At 35.0% G+C, this 16,134-nt stretch overlaps 1 protein-coding gene across 1 annotated transcript; it reads left to right on the top strand.

Moving 5' to 3' along the window:
- The first annotated feature begins 283 nt into the window (after positions 1 to 283).
- On the top strand, positions 284 to 15,904 carry LOC106071720 (fibrinogen C domain-containing protein 1-B). Its single transcript, XM_056009039.1, has 6 exons — positions 284 to 455; positions 1,643 to 2,113; positions 2,556 to 2,635; positions 5,886 to 5,943; positions 8,522 to 9,013; positions 13,861 to 15,904. The coding sequence occupies exons 1-6, from the start codon at positions 398 to 400 to the stop codon at positions 14,550 to 14,552; spliced, it is 1,851 nt and encodes a 616-aa protein (XP_055865014.1). The 5' UTR covers positions 284 to 397; the 3' UTR covers positions 14,553 to 15,904.
- Positions 15,905 to 16,134: the final 230 nt, after the last annotated feature.

The following is a 16,134-nucleotide window of genomic DNA, read 5'->3' as shown; positions in this document are numbered from 1 at the left end:
AATGGGGATCTTAATTTTAATTTTTTCTTTACATTTTGAGAACCCTCCAGAATGTAATATGGTTGCTTGCATCGATCTCCTAACTGCTGACAAAGGCTCAATGTGTTCGAAATTCCACGGGCTTAGAAAGAGTCCAAATAGAAATGTTTGAGAAACGCTGCTATATTGTTTTGTAAACTCGTCTCATGTTTTAACATTATCGTTGCCCATTATCACACTGACATCCTTTGTCAAGCCTTACCAGACAGGGATGTCACTATATTGTACAGGATTTTGACTAGAAGGTGATATAACTATGATGATAAGAGGGTAATTAGTTGTATAAGACACTAGAGTTATCACTCAACTTTTCACCATATAAACCGGTATTCTCTCCCTTGTTTTCACTAGTACCACAATGGCCTTAGTTCTACATCTCTTAGTCTGCGTGTCTTTAATTTCTTTGTCTACGTCAGGTAACTAGTTGTTTTTTTGTGTTTAAATTAACTTTGTATATATTTAAATTCATTTATTTATCATGAGCTTCCTGTACCTTGGTCGTAAGTCCTCAGTCACTAGTGCAAACAGAGTGAGAGTGTCATTGATAGTTAGAGAGAAATTCAGAGAGAGAGAGAGAGAGAGAAAGAGAGAGAGAGAGCCTGTTATTGTTTTTTTTTTCAAGTAATGTATTGTTGTAACTCTTGGGTAGGCACTCAACTTAAAGGCAGGCAACTCAACACAGTTTAACTGGAAATAAAGACAGGTGTTTATTCACTAGGACAAACACATAACATCCTTCAACTTCCTCAGAGTCTTGCTACTAATTTACCAGTCCTTTAGACAGCAACCCGAATGTGGACCAACGACAGCCTTCCCGACTTCGCTCCAGGTCCCTTCTACAACCTTCAGGCAGCACAAAAGTTGGCTTCTTAGTTTCCAAACATTCAGACTCTTCACAATCCCTGATGCACTGTTATTCTCTCTCTCCTAGTGTCTTCCTGTTTACGTTCAACAGTGCGCTAGTGCGCATCTAGAGCACTGGTGCAAGGCAGGGTTACAACAGTATTAATATCTTCTCCTTGTAACCACATTTAGACGGGTTATCTAAATTGTTACTATGTCTGAAAGTATCTTTAGTTTATATATTTGGAAGTACTAGGCATTTAATTGTATAGAAAAGTTAATTGGATCACGGACATAGCTTTTATACCTAATCACTGGACTTCCAAATCGTATCACATTAAAATGTAGTCATTGTAGAGGCACGCTATTCTTATCATCAGTTATTAGTTCCGACAGTATTAACCTATTCGTTTTGCTTAATTGTATCTCACTATCCTGTTAGGGTTAAACTTCAATAAATTTTTTCTTTTTTTATCAGAAAATGTTGATAACTGGTATTGAAATATAGGAGACTCAACACAAATTAAAGTTTATAAATAGGATATTCAATTTAGTTTAATGAGAGTCAAATCAACGTTGGCGTCATCACTTAGGAGAGAAAGAGTTAATTCTTTTATACACACACACACACACACACACACACACACACACATATATATATGTATCATTTTTGTATATATGTATGTCAATGAATAATTCCGAGCTTTTAATAGAAACATTGCTGCGAAAGAAACAATAATATAATTCACTTTGTTTTCAGAACTTGTAATTGATGTTCAGCCCGATGTTATTTCAGCAGAGTTGACAACGCAGCTAGTGGTCAACTGTTCGATAACCAACAGCCATGTTGCAGAGCTCGATGTCATTAAACATCTTACACTTTCAATTTATAATGAAAGTATTAAATCATTTGAAGATCTTTTCACTTTAGAAGCTAAAACTTTCAATCTTCAAAGAATTCAAATATTTAAACATTCACAAATTGATTCTGGAAATCTGTTTATAACTTTAACTTTACAAGATCCGACACAATTTGATGCCAAGGTATACAGATGTATTGTCACCGGAGACGGGTCTAATGCTACGAATATTTCGTTTGTTAGTAAGAAGGAAGTCAAACATGAAACCATCTCTACAACATTACTGGAACAGGTGCGACGTTTAAAGAAAGACACTGAGAAAGATAAAAGTCTATGTAAAAAGGAGGAACTTGAAGTCCATCAAAAACAAAGTAGGTTCTGGTAATACATAATTTTCTTGTATTATATAACACGTTTAGTTAAAATGTTCTACATTTATGAAAAGCGTTCAAGACTTTTTGGAATCGCTGCAAGCTTAATGGACTCTGATCTGCCAGGGATATCTCAGACATTTGAGGCTATTAGAGGCAGAATGCTCAATAAATAGACGTCGCGATATCAATCGTTCTACTCACTGACTCTAGCTACAGTCTTCTAGCCCTGGGTAGCAGCAGGGGGAGGGGAGAGGGGTTAACCTGTGATAGAAGAGGCACTTGCAGCTGCAGAAAACTTCCGCTGATTTGTTCTAGCGTAAGGAGCAATTGTAATTTGCCTGTATAATAAATTTATATATAAATAGTTTTTTTTATATTATTATTTCTTTATGGTACATAAGTAAAATAATATAACAATAATATTATTTGTTTTGTTCAGAATCAAAACTTGATTTCGTTGGAAGTTCTGAAGTTATTAAGGAACTAATTGAGCCCCTAACGTTAGCGTGTACATATAAGGTAAGTTGCACTTATTTTATTTGAATAATTAACCAGAAAAGTTACATTTGCATATGCATGTGTTTAAGGCAAAAACAGTAGGTGCGAATGAGTGGCGTTTTTTAGGCAAAGTACGATATGATTACTAATAAATAACAGGATTTATTGAGACTAAAGATACCTTCGTATATAGTACTATATATCCATGCTTTTATAATCTAAAACTTATTGCTATTTCAATTGTTAAACAAGAATATAAATTAGAAAATATCTAATTATAATTTTTTTTAAACATCATTTTTCTTTTATGTAAAGTAGCCCACAGATAGATTATAGAAAATCATATACCAACTAAATACACATCAAACAAAATAAATAAATGCTGGTTTAATAATAGACTAAAGAAGCTTTGTAAACAAAAGGAAAACCTATATAGAAAATTTAAAGAAACTAATGCAGAAAGAGTTTACAAAAAGTATATAAAAATTAAACACTTAACCCAAAAAGTAAGCAGACAGCTGCAGAGTGAATACATAAACAATGTAATATCTAAAGATAACAACAAAAACCTATGGTCATACATTAAGTCTAAGAAAATGGAAACAACAGGCGTAGCGCCATTAAAAGATGAACATAACATAATACATAATGATAATGAAACTAAAGCAAACATTCTAAACAAATACTTTGCATCAGCATTCTCAGCCCCAGGAGACAAAGACATATTACTGAATTTGAACCAAGTAGACAACATAGAAGATATAGTAGTACAAGAAAATGGAATTCAAAAACTATTAGCCAACACCAAACTCAAACCAAATAAAGCTTCTGGACCTGATGGTATTCCAGCTAGATTACTCAAAGAACTAAGTAATGAGCTAGCCCCAGTGTTCAAAATACTCTTTCAGGCTTCACTTAACCAGGGCAGAGTACCAAAGGACTGGAAAGAAGCTAATGTCACCCCCCTATTTAAAAAAGGAGAAAAATCTGACCCAGGAAACTACAGACCAGTATCACTTACCAGCATCACATGTAAAATCCTAGAACACATAATATGTAGCAACATCATAAACCACTTAGACAAACATAATGTCCTCACACCATACCAACATGGCTTTAGGAAATATAGATCATGTGAAACACAACTAATAGGACTAATTGATGATTTTTCAAAAGGTTTAGATAATAGTGAACAAATAGATGCTATCTTACTAGATTTTTCTAAGGCTTTTGACAAAGTTCACCACCATAGCTTGCTTAAAAAATTAAAATATTTCGGCTTTAATGGTCCACTGCATCAGTGGATTAAAGACTTTCTGATAGGGAGAGAACAAACTGTAATAATAAATGGTTCTAAATCAACACCGATAACAGTAAACTCAGGTGTACCTCAAGGAACAGTCTTGGGTCCACTACTATTTTTAATTTACATAAATGATTTACCAAATTGCATTACTTCAGGAACAAAAGTCAGATTATTTGCAGACGATTGCATAATATAGAGAACAATAAAAACAACACAAGACACAGATATTTTACAAAGAGAATTAGATGAATTACAGAAATGGGAATCAAATTGGAGCATGTCTTTCCACCCAGAAAAATGTCAGTTGTTAAGAGTAACAAAAAAACTAAAACAAATTAATTCCACTTATCTTATTCATGGCAAACCAGTAACACAGACTAAAAACGCAAAATACCTAGGTGTTATAATAAATGAAAAACTGTCATGGAATCCACATATTGATGAAACTACAAAAAAATCAAACAAAGCATTAGGATTTATTAAAAGAAATTTCTATAAATCAAATAAGAAAATAAAACTAAAATGTTATTTAACCTTGGTTAGGCCAATAATAGAATATGCATCCTCTGTTTGGGACCCCTCAACTCAAGAAAACATTAAGAAACTAGAACAGACACAAAATAGAGCAGTGCGATTCATAACAAACGAATATTCACATTTGACTAGAGTAACACCTTTAGTAAAATCACTAAATTTAGAAAGCCTTCAGGACAGAAGGCTCAAAAGTAAAGTAGCAATAATACATAAAACACTGAACCATAATCTTCAAATACAAAAACAAAATTTAATAAAATACTCTGAAAGACACAAAGATAAAGGCACATTCCTCGTCCCATATGCTAGGACAAATTTGTACAAATACTCCTTCTTCCCTAGTGCTATTAGAGCATGGAATGGGTTGCCTGAGCTAGCTAGGAAAACCAGTGACTTGGCAGAATTTAAGTCATTGGTTAATATGCATGACTAAATGCATGACGCGTAGGACGTAATCATCTTCTTTTTTGAAGTAACGTCTGTATTATATAAGATTAAGATTAAGATTAAGTTCATTTTTAAGAGGAGTTTATAATAATAGGGCGTAAGAACATTTTTGCAATGGCAAAATATGTGTCACTGTTTCAGACAAACAAAAATGAATTGCACTGACGCTTTGATTAATATTGTTATAACTCTGATGGTGATGCGGAGTAGAGTGTCTGTAGTCAGCAAAGACAAATCTCCCCACGCCAGTGCTAGACGTACGGTCAACCTTTAAGACTGGGCGAGTGGCGAAGGTTAGTTTCAAGTTTCAAGAAGCATCTTAAGTGAACACTACTAAGGCCAGTCACATCAGATACGGTCATGTGATCAACCAGAATGGTCGAGCGACGTTCCATCGGTTTGCAGAAGGAGTCGCAGTCAAGACGATTTACTACAGGCTTGGCTAGGTTGGGTTCAGTGCGGTTCAGCGGTGTGGTTCTGTACGAAAGACTGGTGCGGAGTTGCGTCAAGACACTATTCGAGTACGAGACGACGACTTCATCTTGGTCAGCGATCAAGTCCGATGCAACGAGACCAGTGTACGAAGTCCAGAACAGTTGAAGCCAGTGCAAGCCCGGGACGAAGCAGAAAGGCCAGTAATACAGCGGTATACGAGTCCTAGGGTGGTACTGGTTTTAATGGAGAAACTTTTGTACAGTATTTTGTGTGTGTTGTCAAATGGACAGTACTGGCTGTGATTCATTGGACGTTACGTTGTTTTGGAGCCCTGAGTTATCAAGTACTTTGAATTAGGAGAATATATTTTAAATGATGATCTTTATTCCACAGAGTAATAACAAACTAAATTTTAATAGTAATAAATATATTCCTTTCCTTCAAAAGTTAATAAAGAATAAAATAATAAAATATTTAGCATTTCGTGCTACTGTATTTTTTTACGCATCCTAAATTGCTAATATATAAACTATTCTTGATATCTTACAGGTTATGAATAATGATCATAATGAAAACTCTACAATTCAATCTTTGTATATATTTCACGGTAATGTATTGATCTAAAATATATATATTAGAGCACTATGACATCTGCTATACCTTATAGATGTACGTCAAATACAAACAAAAATTCCTATTTTTTTTCCTCAATTAGAAAGTTGATACAGAGACAAAATATTCAAATAAGTATATCCTTAGAAAAGATGTAAAACAGAATCTATATATCTATATTAAAAGTAGCATGCAATACCTGTGAACTTCACAAACATTCACTGATTAGGTTTGTTACATTTTGTCTCTGGACTACACCAAAAAAAAAAAAAACAACAACACTATAGTTGTATTTTTTGTTTTGTTACGTTTGAGTTTGTCAAATATTTGGGGATTCAATTAAGTTTATTTAAATAACACAACACATAAACACGCTAAATTAGAAATATAAATGAATGCAGTCAATGGCAGAGTCAATGGATGATTATTCAAGCAACTCAGTTATGACTAGCTCCTCTTGTCAAATTTTGAGTAGACTACGCCGTCTGCGCCTTTTGGTAAAGGTCTTTATTTTGGTCTAAAGCCTGCTACCCGAACTTTGTAAAGGATTCTTCAGCTGTCTCTTTGAGAAGTCGTTTGATGCCAGCTGTTATTTCTCGATGCCAGTTGCTCTTCATGTACGCTTTCTTTAAACTTAGCAATGTACTCTGTAATCACAACGACCTCAAGCAGAAAGAACGTGGTTATTGGGAAGGGAGTCCGATCCGATAGGTCGTGTTAACCAGGCAGTCCTTTAAAATAAAGATTTGTCCTAACCTTCTTTTTGACTTTATTATCAACCTGTGTCCAAGAAATTAAAAAGAAAAAAAAAAACAACTAAAAAAAAAAACAAAACAAAAAAAAAAAAAACAACTAATTGGTCGTGTTCGACCTAGATTTTGAATATTGAGATATTTACGGCACCACTGAGTCCACCCAACTCTAATGGCTTGCTGGGAAGGTGAAGGTGGTTGGTCGTTGTGCTGGTCACGTGACACGCTGCTTGTTAACCGTCTGGATAAATAAATAGATGAGCTTAACATCATCTGACTTATAGATCGAAAGGTCTGAAAGGGGATTTTTTAATTATTTTTTTTACTATGGAATAAAACGCAACTTTTCCCAGAATTACCATTGGCAGACTGAATAACTTTATAGTAGAGGATTATTGCTTTCTGAAAGGTAGATATGTCAACTTTTAAAATGTAGGCTAATTTGGGATCATTAGACTTAACTAAATGAAACAAATAGTGTGTTAATTAGAGGTGCGGTGGTTAAGCGGTAAAGCGCTTGTCTTTCGAACTGGGGTCGATGGTTCGAATCCTGGGGAAGACTGGGATTTTTAATATTTAATAATTTTTAAAGGTCATAATAATAATAACAACTGACATCCACAAGTGTTGAGACAAACATTAAAGTAAGCATAGAGAAGTAGAAGAACAAATACGTATGAGAAAAAGAATTAATCTCAACAGCCATATAGTCTTAGCGTTTTGTTGTCTTGAAAGGGATTTATGTATCTGTCACGAGCTGATGAGACTCTTAATTATGTACAAACAATCTCATATATATAGTAGATGATGAATACTTTAATGTTGAGAAACGTTTTGTAACATATTAATAATAACCTAGTTTACATGATTCCATCTTGGATTCTTCTCTCTGTCTCTCTTTAACCCTTTCAACACGCTTTCACACCATTCCACATTCACACTACGCTGCGTGACACCCCCTTTGTTCGACTAGTTCGATGTATATCTACATTTTCTCATTCTAGTTAAATTTACGTACTCAGTAAGAGAAAGAGAATCGTTTCGTTTCTGCAAAGTTAACATCAACTCTGTCTGTCTGTCTGAGTGTATGGTAAAAGGTGTGTACACGTTATTTCTCCCACACCCATTCTCGGTTCAAGCTAAAACTTCACACAGTTATTTCTCGACAAAGACAAGACATGAATCAATAAAACAAAAGTAACTAATTAGACAATTAATTACTGGTAATTCATTATTTTTTCAATAGCACAATAGAAACTAAAACTTCAATATTTACAGAAATGGCTAAATTTTTTGTGTTTAGTCCCCTTAAATAATTGTTGGCGCTATGTCTCCCTTACGTATTCTGTTCAAGTTGATACTTTAAACAATTATTTATTTTACCTAACAAAACATGAATCAATAAACAAAATATTCAATTAATCCGTTAATTATTGGTAATTAACTATTTTGTTTGAAACCAAATATGGGAAATAACTTATACATTTTTGGTATATATAGTTTTAAGGACAAAGTTCTTCCCATTTAGTTATGCCATGGTTTTTTTTTTTTCACTTAAAAAATGATTTTTTAAAAATATTTTGCTTGTTACATATTTCATATCAAAAGAAATCAAAAAGTGTTTTTTTAGAATCCTGTACATAGATTTATTATTCCAAGAATCCCAGGATTACCAAACACCCAGCTAATATAGCTTGATACATTAAAATGTATTGTCGCAATAGTCGCACACGGCTATCGGATGGATTAAAAGTTCTGTGCGCTAAGTGAACTTTTTATTTACATTTATCTTACCATTTCTTAATTAAATATATTTTTCAGAGACAAATGGTATTATTGCTACTATAAACAAAGGTGAAACTGTTGCAACCAACCAGGAAATTAACTCTAAGAATGTTAAAGCCGAGCTCTCCAGCAACGAGTCAAGAGACTCCTACATTCAAGTCACATGGAGCCATCTCAAATTATCAGAGGCTGGAAAATATTTCTGTGGAGCCAGTGTGAAGTATTCAGAAAACAAGAATGAGAATTTCAATAAAATGTTAACAATTACAATAACAAGGCCAACGTTTGACGATTTGGTCAAAGTAATACAGAAAATATTAGCAAAGTCAGAAGAAGACAAGGAATTAATACTGGGAAATATACAGAGCATTAAAGATGACTTGAATGCTAACAAGCAGCATATAGAGAGCGTTACTGAAGATTTAAATGATACTAAAGAAAACATGAAAAACTATAAAGAGGAAATGAAGATAATTGTTGCAAATCTTTCAACGAATACAACAGACATAAGCAAAGATAGAGATGAAGGTATAGTTTTCTCTCTTTTATGTCAAAAATAAATAAAACAAAATACAAAAATACAGCTCTTAATTCTCTATCGTTCTAAAATAACAATTCAAATATGTCTCTAGACATAAATGTACTCTGAGTATATAAAATTCTCCTTTCATGATCTAGGTTCAGAGCTAGAAATAGTTAAAGACTGTAGTCTTGATTCGAATACTAGTAAAGTAAAGTTCCTCTTTCAGACCTTGCGATTTATAGGGCAGTTGGTGTTAAGGTCATCTGTTTCTTTGGCCAACGGCTAACGAGCCGGGTGTCATGTGGCCAGCATAATGACCAACCGCCTTTACTTTCTCCAACTAAAGTCATGCACCCATTAGTGTTGGGTGAACTCAAATGCGCCAAAAAATTCAAGTCTTACCGAGATTTGAACCCAGGACAAAGGTTAGAAAGCGAAGCGCTTAACCATTCAGCCATCGCCCCCCCCACCTCCCAAGAGATATGTATCTAGTATTATTTTTTTGTGTATTAAAAACTATTTAAAACAAGTAACATGTAAAATATTTTTTAAAATACTGTTGTAACTCTCTAAGGCAGGCACTCAACGAAAGACAGGTCGGCAACAGTAAACCATGGGCGTAGCCAGGGGGGGGTTTTTGGGGTTCAAACCCCCCCCGAAATGAAATCCCCCCCCCCAAAGGGGGGAGTCGGAATTAAATGACTGATTTTTTTCTTTGATTTTGTTTATTTTAGGTGAGTTTTTAATACTAAACCATCACTTGCCCCAGCACAACCAAAGGGGTTTTGAGTTTAAAACCCCCTACCAGGGGGGGTCGAGTTTAAAACCCCCTACCAGGGGGTTCGAGTTTATAACCCCTACCAGAGGGGTTCGAGTTTAAAACCCCCTACCAGAGGTTTTGAGTTTTAAACCCTCTACCTGGGGTAAATCCCCCTCTTCTATAAAACAAAACAAAACAAAAAATGCAAACGAAAATCCACTAATTCCAAGAGCACAGTTAAGGAAGATTTTGATTTTAAAACCCCCTCTAAAATTTACGATAAACCCCCTCTTCAATATAAAAAAAAGCTAATTACACACTCAAAATGTTATGAGCGTAGCTAAATGGGTTTTGACTCAGATTTGAGTTTAAACCCCACTTCAGCGGGGTTTGAAGGTAAAAAATACCTCTTTAATAATAAAAAGAAAGCAAATTATGCATTCAAAATGTTATGAGTGTAGTCAAAGGGGTTTTGAGTTTGAAATCCCCTCCAGTGGAGTTTGAAGCTAAAAAGTACCTCTTCAATATAAATAAAAGCAAATTACTCACTCTAAAATCTACGAGCGTAGCCAAAGGGGTTTTGAGGTTAAACCCCCCGCCAGGGGGGTTTGAGGATAAAAATACATCTTCAGTGTAAGAAAAAAAGCAAATTACGGACTCAAAATGCTATGAGCGTTGCCAAAAGGGGTTTTGAGTTTAAACCCCCATTCAGAGGGGTTTGATGCTAAAAATACCTCTTCAATATAAAAAAAAAAAGCAAATTACACACTAAAATTATTTGAGCGTAGCCAATCCTATCGGGGGTTTTGAGTTTAAACCCCTCCTCTACAGATGGCTTAAAACCCCTCCAGATGGTTTTGAGTTTAAGATCCCCCTACAGAGCATTTTGAGGTGGAAAACCCCCAACAGATGATTTTGACGATAAAACTTCTCTTTTCGATATAAAATCTAAAGCAAACTACAGTCACTTAATTCCAAGAGCGTATTCAAGAGAGGTTACACATTTTTACCAGTGGCAGGGCTCCATTAATAAACTGCAGTGAATAGTCATCTGCCGAAATTGAAAAACACAAAATGTGGCTCAACAAAGATGGCTAAGACAGATTTTAGGAGTCAGTTATAGAGATCGGGTCTAAATCAAGGAAATCCTATGCCGAACTGGGAGTCGACCCCTTAGTAAGATTGTGAGAGAGCGATGCATGAGGTTTGCTGGATATGTTCTTCAAAATAAATTACGCATAAGAAGAGTTGCAATGTTATCCTAGTACAACTTGACGCCACTCATTCATGGAGGTCCTCATGGCAGGTGGGACATTACCAGTGACAGATTTTTATGGAAACAGCTTGACGTCAAATACTCCGAACGGCGCAGTAAGAATAGCACATTAGGTTTTTGAAATAAAACTTTTTAATAGCAGGAAAATGCAGTGTAGATACCTCAGAATATGCATTTTGTTGGCTTTCAATACCAGAAATAGTGCTTGGCGGCAGGGCTTCGCCCCGCGCTGGAGGAGCTCCTAGCGCTCACCCCAGATCCCCTTGCTATTAATGGCGGGGAATCTACAATTTTATGGAAACAGCTTAACAGCAAATGCGCCGAACGGCGCGGGAGGGTCTAAGTCAGTAAGAATATCACATTAAGTTTTTGAAATAAAACTTTTTAATAGCAGGAAAATGCACTGTAGATACCTCAGAATATGCATTTTGTTGGTTTTCAATATCAGAAATAGTGCTTGGCGGCGGGGCTTCGCCCCGCGCTGGGGGAGCTCCTAGCGCTCCCCCAGACGGGAGATCCTAGCGCTCCCCCAGACCCCATTGCTAGTAATGGCGGGGAATCTACAATTTTCCCACTAACTCATGGAAGAACCTATTCTAGGTCACAATAAACGTCTTCCGAAAGAATGAAGGGTAAGAATGTAATAAAAATTATGTACACACACACACATAAATACATTAAAATCTTTTTTTTCGCAGGGGGGGGGGGAGACAAAAAATCCCCCCCCCCCCAAAACCCCCCCGAAAAAAAATCCTGGCTACGCCCATGCAGTAAACGATGTATTTATTAATTATAACTAGTATAAGCATCAAGAAATAGCAATAGTTACTAGTTAGACTTGGACGTCTACTATAAAGTCACAGGGAGAAATATGTCTAAGTTCTAAGAGTCCTACTTCATACCAGAACACAGAACAGACCACCGACACACTTCCCAGTGTCGTTCCAGGTCTCCCACACAGTTTCCTAGTATCACACAGGACAGCACTCAGCACCAGACTGTTTAGACTCCCATGACTTTTAGCCGGCTCACAACAGTCCATCTTCCTGTCTCCATATGTCTTTCACTAGTCGTGTTCAGTAGTGCTCAGATGCGCACCATTAGTGTAGCGCGGGAGTGGGGTTACAACAATACTTAGAAAAAAAACAACACTCCTCCCGTAAGAAGCTAATAACAGTTTCGTAATAGCGATTATTTTACTCTGAACAAGTAATGAATGATACATTCAAACAAAAATTGAGCAATCTTTTATATTACCCCCCCAACCCCCAATTCCCACTTCATAGAAAATATTTCTAGTGAAACTAATATACAGTCTACTCAGATTGAATGAAATGCTTATAACAGACTTAAATATCCAGACTTCAAAGATGCTGCCCAAAGTATCCCTGGTCCTCAACGTCTGTTTATGTTATTGGAACATAAGATCGACAAGCGGGAACACCCAGTGTCATATATCTGTTTAGGAGATTGTCTAAACCTCTTGCTAAATTGAAGTTTATTTTGTCCTTATTATTTGAAAAATAATAACAATCAAATTAGAGTTTTCCCAGTGCTGCCAATTAGCTAATATTTTAAGTAGTGAAATGAAGCCTTTTTTGTTTTGTTTTTTTCCACGGCGAATGCGTAAAAAATAGGTTGCTGGCAGAAGTATGGTTGGATCTCAAAGCGAAGTGGCAGAATGAGTTATAAAAAAAAGTGACAAGTTAAAATGAACCGCTGTGGCAATTATGACCATGTGATGGTGTGTTCAGCACTGTAAATTTGATAACATTTTTAGCGTTGATCCATAAACATTCTAAGAATTTTCTGACAGAAATATTGCCCAATAATGAAGACGATTTTTTTTTTACTGTGATATGCGGTGTTTCAGCATGGGAAAGGTTCTAAAAACGTTTTTAACATGAGACATGAAACGGAAATTTTGTATGACCCCTCATGTTGTGTGATTTAGCTTTTTAATGTGACATCAAATCATATCTAGATGAACTAAATGTCAAAGTACAAGAAAAACAAGTAGGTGTCGCATGTCTTATAAGTGCTTTCTAAACGAAGTTGCAACTCTTTAATTAGCAGACGAAACCAATGTTGCGTAATCACCTCACAGACGAACATCTAGATTTAGTGCTTCGACTAAGTGTCTCAACAATAAAACGGGATTTTCAGAAGTTGTTTTGGGATTGAATGTTTTTTCGTATTTTTTCTGAGATGTGGCCAGCGACACGAGTGTAAGAAATTAGAACATCCCGCAGCGACAATATCTAATAAACTGAACTGAACATTATAATTTGTACATAGTCTTATTTTTATAAATTTTTTTAACATCAAAACAAACCGAAATTTAGATATAACCGAACCAAACCCGAACTCGAACTTTAAAAAAACGGGTTCGTATCCCATTTCTAGTATGAATATCAACAAATCTTTTTTCTCAAACACCAGTCCAGCCCTAATATTACACAAGGAAAACATAAAAAAAAACAATTAAAAAAAAAAAAAGCTTATAATAAGGCTAATTGTCTTTGCTCGTCCAGAGCAGTGCCTTAAATCCTTGAAGTCTAGTCTAAGGATAATCACTTAGCAGGTTAAAATAAAACAGAGGAGGACAAAAAGGACATAGGGCATTTTACAATAATTTGCAGACCAAATAAAAAAACAGAAGATGTAGTCTTTTGGACTATGTGAGAAAAGACTGTTTAATTTCGTGTGTTCTATGAGATTTTATATTAAGATATAGAAAATACATACATTCATTCCAGATGACTAGGTTATTTTTGAATAACTGTTTTTCTCTAATAAATTTCTTTATATTTCAGGAAACACAGAAGATAAAGAAATAACATACTCAGAAAACAGAATAAGTCCCAAGTCTTGTCGTGACGTCAACAGCACATACAATCGAGTGGTCGTAACGTTAGCTTCCGGGTTAAAGGTCATGTGTGATACCAACACAGACGGCGGTGGATGGATCGTCATTCAGAGAAGAGTCAATGGAAAGGTTCATTTCTTCAGAGACTGGTCTGACTATCGAAACGGCTTTGGAGATTACAACATTGGTGAATTTTATCTGGGAAATGAGAATATATTTAAGTTAACATCTTGTGGGCAATATGATCTAAGAATTGATTTGAAATTTAACAACCAGAGTTATTATTCGCAATACACAGATTTTCAAATATCTAGTGTTAGTGAGAATTACAAATTAAATATAAAAAGCTATTCAGGGAATGCAAGTGATAGTTTATCATATCATAATGGTGCACCTTTTAGCACTGTTGATAGAGATAACGATGGTTCAAGCTCTAACTGTGCAGCAGCGTACATCGGTGCCTGGTGGTACACCAGTGGATGCCATAGATCCAATCTTAACGGTAAATGGGGATCTACTGAGCATGCAAAGGGATTAAATTGGCATTCGCTAACTGGCTATAGTGCGAGTGTTTCCTTTACAGAGATGAAAATACGAGAAATAGAAACAGATGACTACTTAACACTTTTGAATAAATAGTACAATTTCGTATGATTACAATATTCTGAAGAAAAACAACAACCTATATTTATTTATTTTTTTCACAATAGCTTCAAATTCAAATTGTGCCTTCGTGGTTAGTAAAACATTCTGGTTAGGTTAAAACCTGAGTGGACACGGAACTTGAAAATATATTTTCATAGAATTTGAACCATTGATGTATATCGTTGGGGAAAGAATTACTCGATAGTTGGCCACACTGAGGAAACTTTAGTTTGACCATTACAATTGTTCATAATGAAGAAAAATAATACAGTTAAACTCCTCTACAGAACTAGAAAATATTTATCTTGAACGGATTATATGTCTTCGTGTATTTCAACATTTATTTAAGAACTTAATAGATTAATATTTAGGAAAATTTGGCGCTTCGATCTAAGCGCTAATCATTGGAATACTGTTAAGAATATTACATATATTATCATCATCATCTTTACTTTGCGTTCTTGTAGAAACATAGTGACTCATAAAATTTTACGGTCTCTTGCTAATTTTTAAAATGGCTTCCCAGTTCTTTCATGTTCTATGAGCTTTTTCTTGTAGACTGGGTGGATACGGTCTTAATGATTAATTGACGTCCTCCCATTTATCAGCCATTCTTAGAATCCCACCCTTAATAAGGGACATTGTTGTAATAGTCTCATTATGAGTCAATATTCTAACCTTTGCGTGGCAAGGGACATTATAAATAAATATATTTTGCTTTTATGTTTCCTGAGTTACCGAACGTTATCTTAAACCTATTTAACCTCGTGGAAATTCTATTAGATATTTTTCTATTAGAATTGAGTACTTATTAATAATGGAATATGAAAATAAACTAAGTGCTGTTTGATTTCACACTGGGTTATTTAATCGTTCACATTCACTTTCACCTATCCTTTACTCTGTTGGACCACAAAAGATCTGTTGACCATGTTTCTCCATTCCTCTCTGCCCTGGATGTAGACTCCTTCAATTACTTTCTAAGCCTGGCTCTTCATTTTCCCTGTGATGTTTCTTAAACTATGCAATAGTTCTCATCATGGATGATAAATACAATGTCAATGACCTGAATGTCTGTAATTCTAATCCTTTTGTTCCAAACAAAATATTTTTTGTTGACTTAAAAAAAGATATTTTAATGAACAGATTATAAAACTCACAGAGAGATATAGACTCACACCTAGATCTAACCTACTTAATTTTTTAACAAGAAAACAAAAGCATGCTTTAAAACAGAAACTCTTTCTAAGTGTGATTGGATCAATTAATTTGGGTCAGTCATTTAATAACAATTGTAACAGATTTAGAGTAAAAATAATAAATCTTTGCAATTAGAAATATTTTTACCAATTTTTTTGTTTGTTTGTTGTTTTTTTTCGCTATTATATGCTTTTAGTTTTCTCAATTCGCTATGATCCTATCACTTGTCTTGGGCAATAGGAAGTATCCTGAATGTCAGGTTTTTTCACTGTGGTCCGCTATGGCAGGTAAAAATAGCAGGTGTTAAAAAGACTTTCAATATTTTCAGAAAGAATATCAGAAACTATGTACTACAACTACAAGCCTATCTCCGTCG

Source organism: Biomphalaria glabrata, chromosome 13 (genome assembly GCF_947242115.1).
Source record: "Biomphalaria glabrata chromosome 13, xgBioGlab47.1, whole genome shotgun sequence".
Taxonomy (NCBI): Eukaryota; Metazoa; Mollusca; class Gastropoda; family Planorbidae; genus Biomphalaria; species Biomphalaria glabrata.
This window is presented reverse-complemented; position numbering and strand designations above follow the sequence as displayed.

Excerpts from the sequence above, each read along its gene's own strand:
- LOC106071720 (XM_056009039.1), top strand. The coding sequence starts at position 398 with ATGGCCTTAGTTCTACATCTCTTAGTCTGCGTGTCTTTAATTTCTTTG. Across the intron at positions 5,944-8,521 it reads ATCTTTGTATATATTTCACG|AGACAAATGGTATTATTGCT; the intron begins GTAATGTATTGA and ends TATATTTTTCAG. Across the intron at positions 9,014-13,860 it reads AAGCAAAGATAGAGATGAAG|GAAACACAGAAGATAAAGAA; the intron begins GTATAGTTTTCT and ends TTTATATTTCAG.